This window comes from Oryctolagus cuniculus, chromosome X (assembly GCF_964237555.1).
Source record: "Oryctolagus cuniculus chromosome X, mOryCun1.1, whole genome shotgun sequence".
In the NCBI taxonomy this organism is placed as follows: domain Eukaryota; kingdom Metazoa; phylum Chordata; class Mammalia; order Lagomorpha; family Leporidae; genus Oryctolagus; species Oryctolagus cuniculus.
Window position 1 is genome coordinate 82,287,874 of NC_091453.1, and position 6,000 is coordinate 82,293,873.

Sequence of the window (6,000 nt, forward strand, 5' to 3'; positions counted from 1 at the left end):
TTTCATCTTAAATAGCCCTAAACAAAAGAAAACTGTGTCATCCTTCACTCACTTCATTCCCATTTACAACCCTGGAAATGTTTCAAATATTGGACATATATAAGAAACTGGGGAAATGGCTTCAATGTTATGTATACGCACAGGATTGACCTTTGGAGGCCTTGGTTCTTAATCTGTTTTAAAGTTTCTTTCTAAAGGGGGAAGCAAGGTTGGGAACAGTGACAGAGATAGGGGCAGAGGGAGAAACCTAATGCCTTTTACAGTTATTTATTTGATACAGAGAGAGCGCTCCCATCTGCTGGTTCACTCCCTAAATCCCCGCAACAGCCAGGCTGGGTCAGGCCAATACCAGGATCTGGGAGCTCAATCCACATCTCCCATATGTGTGGCAGGGATCCAAGTACTTGAGCTGCCTCCCCAGGTGCACATTACCAGGAAGCTGGAATCAGGACCAGAGCTGGGATTTGAACCCGTTCTTTCTGATATGCAACGCAGGCACACCAAGAAGCATCTTAACCACTAGACCAAATGCTCTCCATGACTTTTATTTTATCTCCCAATAGCACTGTGACTCCTCAAATGACGTATGGAAAGTATCTGACATGGATCTATAGCTTTCTCAGTGGTGGTAGTGGAACTTCAAGTCTCCAAAAAAGTGGATGCAGCACAAGCCACTTGTCTAGGCTAGCAATAGGAGGCTAGTTCAGGATGATTCTTCAGTGTCAGATTGAGTCAAATAGATAGCTTTCTGTCTTTATGGGTTCTGGAATTTTTCTGTATACAGCTTTTCCAAACAAGAGGACGAAAACAATAATGAACAAACAACTTACCAGTAACTTAATTTTTAAAAGCATACATTTTTAGTATCAAAGTCCCTTAACATATATAAATGCCACATGGAGAATCAAGTGTTATGATCTACACTTAGCAAGTCAATCTAATATCTCATTGTATGATCAATAGCAAAGGTCAGAAATTAACCCAAAAGTCTACATCCCAACGTAGAATTTTCTTCCCTGAAATTTAGGCTGGCTCATCTGAAATGGGAGTGCTAACTCAGCTCTTCCATTTCTTCTTTGTCCTCAGTACATCTTCACTGTGCCTGAAGATGGACACAAGGTCATCATGTCACTGCAGCAGAAGGACATGCGCACTTACCGCCGCATGGGAAGACCAGACAATTACATCATTGGCTTTGAGCTCTTCAAGGTCAGAATGGACATTTGGAGCAGAGAGAATGAAGGCAAATAGTCAAAATTAGGAAAATTTAGGGTTATGGGAATAATGAAAGACCCTGGGATAAATAAGACAGAGGATCTAGGGTCTTTCTTTCAACACAAAATCTACGATTTGGGCAGAACGGGATATTTCATCCTATTTCCTTTCCAGGTGGAGATGAACCGCAAATTCCGCCTCCACCACCTCTACATTCAGGAGCGTGCCGGAACTTCCACCTATATTGACACCCGCACTGTGTTTCTGAGCAAGTACCTGAAGAAGGGCAACTATGTGCTTGTCCCAACCATGTTCCAGCATGGTCGCACCAGCGAGTTTCTCCTGAGAATCTTCTCAGAAGTGCCTGTCCAGCTCAGGTTCAATTTATTTGGCAAATCCTCCAAACTGCTGTTGTTTGCTTTTCTTCAAGTCTTTAACCCCTTGACCCATTTCCTTCTATGCAGACACTCAATGGGACAACATGTTCAAGTCAGGCTAAATTAATTGAAATGATAGTGGTAGTCATATTTCTCAAATTGAGGTTATGGGAACATTCCCAGTTAAGGTCTGAGCTTCAGAGTTCTGAGCTGCTGTTTAATAGGAACATGCCTATAGCCTAAGCTATTCCCCTTATGTTTTATCTTCTGTTCTCTGGCTGATTCTTTTTTTCAAACAGCTGGCATCCCTCACTGCTTCTCTATTATGTTATGAATCACAAAAACTACCTTCTCATCCCAGCCCTGCCTACTCGGATCTTTATCTACTGATCCTTAAAGCAAAGAGAAAGGAAAATATACTTATAAAATATAATCCATATCTGGGGAGAGATGGGCAAGGTCGTTCAGCATCTCATACTTTTCAGTAATGATGTCTACTTTGGCAGGCCTATGCCAACAAAGAGTGTTCATCATCAGACAACTCATCTTCTTAATGTTCTAGGGAACTGACTTTGGACATGCCCAAGATGTCCTGCTGGAACCTGGCTCGTGGGTACCCGAAGGTAGTTACCCAGATCACTGTCCACAGCGCGGAGGGCCTGGAGAAGAAGTACGCCAATGAAAGTAAGAGCTGCAGAGGCACCCGAGAAAGCAAAATGCAGTTTATTTTGTGAATATATGGTTAGAATGATGGTCATAAATTATTCTCTCCAGTGGTATTTTCAGTCTAAAGGAGTCAAAATGAATGTCAACCATGGCAGAGGAAGGGATATGAATTTCTGTGGTCAAGGTCTACACACTATTCATTTTTTTTTTATATTTCTACATCAGTTATGGAAAAGAAAGTAAGAACAAGTGTTGAGTCTTTGGTGATTTGGTGCTCAGATTTTGTGCTGAAAGTCCCAGAATTACAAGTGAGATAGTTGCTTGCCTACCTAGAAAGGGAACTGCAATCACTGTAGGAAAAACAAATGTCCCTTTGTTCCAGCTGTAAACCCATATTTGGTCATCAAGTGTGGAAAGGAGGAAGTCCGCTCTCCTGTCCAGAAGAATACAGTTCATGCCATTTTTGACACCCAGGCCATTTTCTACCGAAGGACCACTGACATTCCCATTATAATTCAGGTAAGAATGCAAACAGAGACCCCACAGGGATTCAAAATATGTTATCCTGTTGTTTTGGTTTGCCTTGTACTTCAAAACAGCACAACTCCCCCACCCCCAGCCAAGCACAGAAACTGACTTCCTTACTAATCTCCACCCTTGATCTTCTCTCCTTTATTTATTTCACTGTGGGCTAAAGCTCATATGCTTACTGGTACATTTTAAAACATACATAATAAAATTTCATAAGGGGAAGTGTATGCCAATTGCCCTTACACTGCTAGGTCAGGATAGACAACTGCAGTTTTTCTGTCTTGATGTCTCCAGCTGTCTCATCTCATAGGTCCAGGATGATCCTGAGCTCTGTTTTCTGATGTTTCATCTATACTCTTTGAGATATCTTTCCCTCAACCAAAGAGCTATCGGGAAAAGACAGAATGGTCTCTTGGTTTTAAAATTGATCTTTCTAGGTTCATCTTTAGACTCTAGATGTCATTAAGAAAAGGCCAATGCCACCAAGAATTGCTCATCTTTACTCCCTTGACTTGTCTCTCCAGGTCTGGAACAGCCGAAAATTCTGTGATCAGTTCCTGGGGCAGGTTACACTGGATGCTGACCCCAGTGACTGCCGTGATCTGAAATCTCTGTACCTGCGTAAGAAGGGTGGTCCAACTGCCAAAGTCAAGCAAGGCCACATCAGCTTCAAGGTCATTTCCAGCGATGATCTCACTGAGCTCTAAATCGCCAAATCCTGGAGACAACTGACAGAGCTTTCCAACTTTTCACTTTCTGTCAGGTGCTAGGTCTTAGCTAAGATTCACAATCTTTTGAGACAAAGAAATTCATAATAATTAACTTTTCCTCTCTTTTGATAAGTTCCCCATACCTCCCGATCCAAGTAGCATCAGTAGCTACATAACCTATATACCTCCAGCAGCTGGACAGGGGGAGGTGACAGTCCTATCTGGAGATCATATACATGTTTTCCAAGAAAAGATCTCTGGGGTTTCCGGGGGTGAGATTCAAGCAGGACAGAAACAAGAGCCTGAACACCCTACAGATGTTTGAATGTTTTCTGGTGCCCAGTACATCTCTGTAGGGCATATTGAGGAAGGAAGAGGGATGATCAAGGCCAAGCTGGTCTAGCCTGATATCCCAACTCCTGACTGAACACTATAGACTTCCAAGCAGCATTTCACTCAGCAGCCAGACCTGGCTTTAAGTCCCCAACCTTTACCACCAGCACTACCACCACTACCAACCACCTCCACCACCATCACCACCCCCGGAAAGTGTAGTCCTGCCATAACCCAGGTCACCCCCTCACAGTAAGTTTCACCTTCATGTTGAGGAAGCTTCCTAGGTGCTTAATAAAGAGCTGGAGTTCAATGAGACCTAGAGAATGAGAAGGGTCTGAACTTCAGCTCAGTGGAAGCCAGCTGTGTGCCACAAGAGGGAAAAGTGAAGAAGCTGCAGTGGGAGACAAAACCTCAGTCCCCCACCAATCTACACACACACCTACACTCACACACGCGCATATGGGCGTGCACAACCTACCATTCAGGCAGTCAGTGGGCAAGAGCAAGGATGAATAAGTACCATATACACCAAAAACATGAGAGAATCCATCCAGATGTAGTACAGCCAGTTTGGGGCCCCTGATTGCAATGTGAAACCTCTTGCTGCTGCTAGGTTTACAAACAAGCCCGTTGTCCTGTGCCTCCTAATATCATTGGTACTGAAGATCCCATCTGGGGGCTTGAGACATTGGATTCCAACCCATACTCCTCAAGATGTTCCCTCAGTTGGGAAGCTTTACTCTCCCGGGGGTGTTTGTTTGCCCTCTTGTTTTTCAGTACTTCTACAGAATTTTCTCTAGAGTCAGTCGTTTTGAAATATTCCTCCATCCATCTTCATCTATCAATATTCTACCCCTCCTTCAAGGCCCAGCATAAATTTCACCTCCTCCATGAAGCCTTCCCTAATCCTACCCCAAATCCCAAACTCCAAAAATATTTCAGTGCTTTTGCAATGATGAAAAAAAAAAACATAGTTGTAGTAGTTAGTTTAGTCCAGCTTGCGTTCATTAAACAAAATATTTTGTAGCTTTTGTAGCGCATTTTCTACCACTTTTCCAGTCTGTATTATTTTTGCAATGCCTTCACCACACTGCCTTATGTAAACCAAATCACAATAAAGTTCATATTCAATAAACTAACCTGTCTTGATTTGAATTGATGGCATAGGAGAGATAGAAAGAGTGGCCATCTGTTGAGACTTATTTTGGATGCCACTGGAGGTGGGGGTGGAGGTACTTCCCAAAACCTGAGACCAGGTACAAATATGATGGATTCAAAGACCTTGGCTATACTCTGATGGTGCAGTTTTTGCCTCGGTAGTAAGGTGGTTGGGACAGTAGAGAAGGACCATTTCTTCTCCGTATTTAGAGATAATTTGATGGTATTTGGGATTACCCAATTTTGATACCTGCTGGTTTTAGATCCTGGACCAAAGATACATTAGCCAGAGTTTTCACGGGCAGAGCTCCCAACAGGAAAAATAGCAGATCCTGTCTTTTAACATAAATGAATGTGAAGAGCCAAATTAATGTGAAGACTCCACTCATTTGCTTACACAATCATTCTACAATCCTCTCATTATTTCCTTGCCATGCCACCTGAGATGAAAGGATATCTAGTCGTGGGAGAGGTCTTCAAGGTGTAGCCCATCAGAACCAGGCTTAAATACAGCACTTCCGCTCTGACTTTGCAATGCTTGCCCAGAACTCTAGAAATCTGTATATTGTAGATTTTTGTTTGAAATGAAGTATTCTCATATGGATAATGTAATCATTCTACACGGTCACCAGATGGCACTATGATATTACAATTGAATTCAAAAGAAGTTCCAACTTTGTTTTTCCACCAAATGAAAAAGGGCGCAGAAAATAATATTTTGGGGCTGGCGCTGTGGCTCACTTGGTTATTGCTCTGCCTTGTGGTGCTGGCATCCCATATGGGTGCCAGGTTCTAGTCCCAGTTGTTCCTCTTCCAGTCCAGCTCTCTGCTGTAGTCCGGGAAGGCGTTGGAGGATGGCCCAAGTGCTTGGGACCCTGCACCCACATGGGAGACCAGAAGCACCTGGCTTCTGGCCTCGGATCGGTGCAGTGCGCCGGCTGTAACAGCCATTTGGGGGGTGAACCAGCAGAAGGAAGACCTTTCTCTTTGTGTCTCTCTCTCACTAA

General features: G+C 43.3%; 1 protein-coding gene across 1 annotated transcript in view; it reads left to right on the forward strand.

Annotated features, from left to right (window-relative positions):
- Nucleotides 1-4,970, forward strand: part of CAPN6 (calpain 6) — a 29,743-nt gene extending 24,773 nt beyond the window's left edge. Inside the window, exons 9-13 of the mRNA XM_002720204.5 lie at nucleotides 1,087-1,209; nucleotides 1,390-1,592; nucleotides 2,155-2,276; nucleotides 2,641-2,777; nucleotides 3,314-4,970. Coding sequence (XP_002720250.1) covers nucleotides 1,087-1,209; nucleotides 1,390-1,592; nucleotides 2,155-2,276; nucleotides 2,641-2,777; nucleotides 3,314-3,496 — 768 coding nt within the window. The 3' untranslated portion in view covers nucleotides 3,497-4,970. The remainder of the gene's footprint in view (nucleotides 1-1,086; nucleotides 1,210-1,389; nucleotides 1,593-2,154; nucleotides 2,277-2,640; nucleotides 2,778-3,313) is intronic.
- The last annotated feature ends 1,030 nt before the right edge of the window (nucleotides 4,971-6,000 follow it).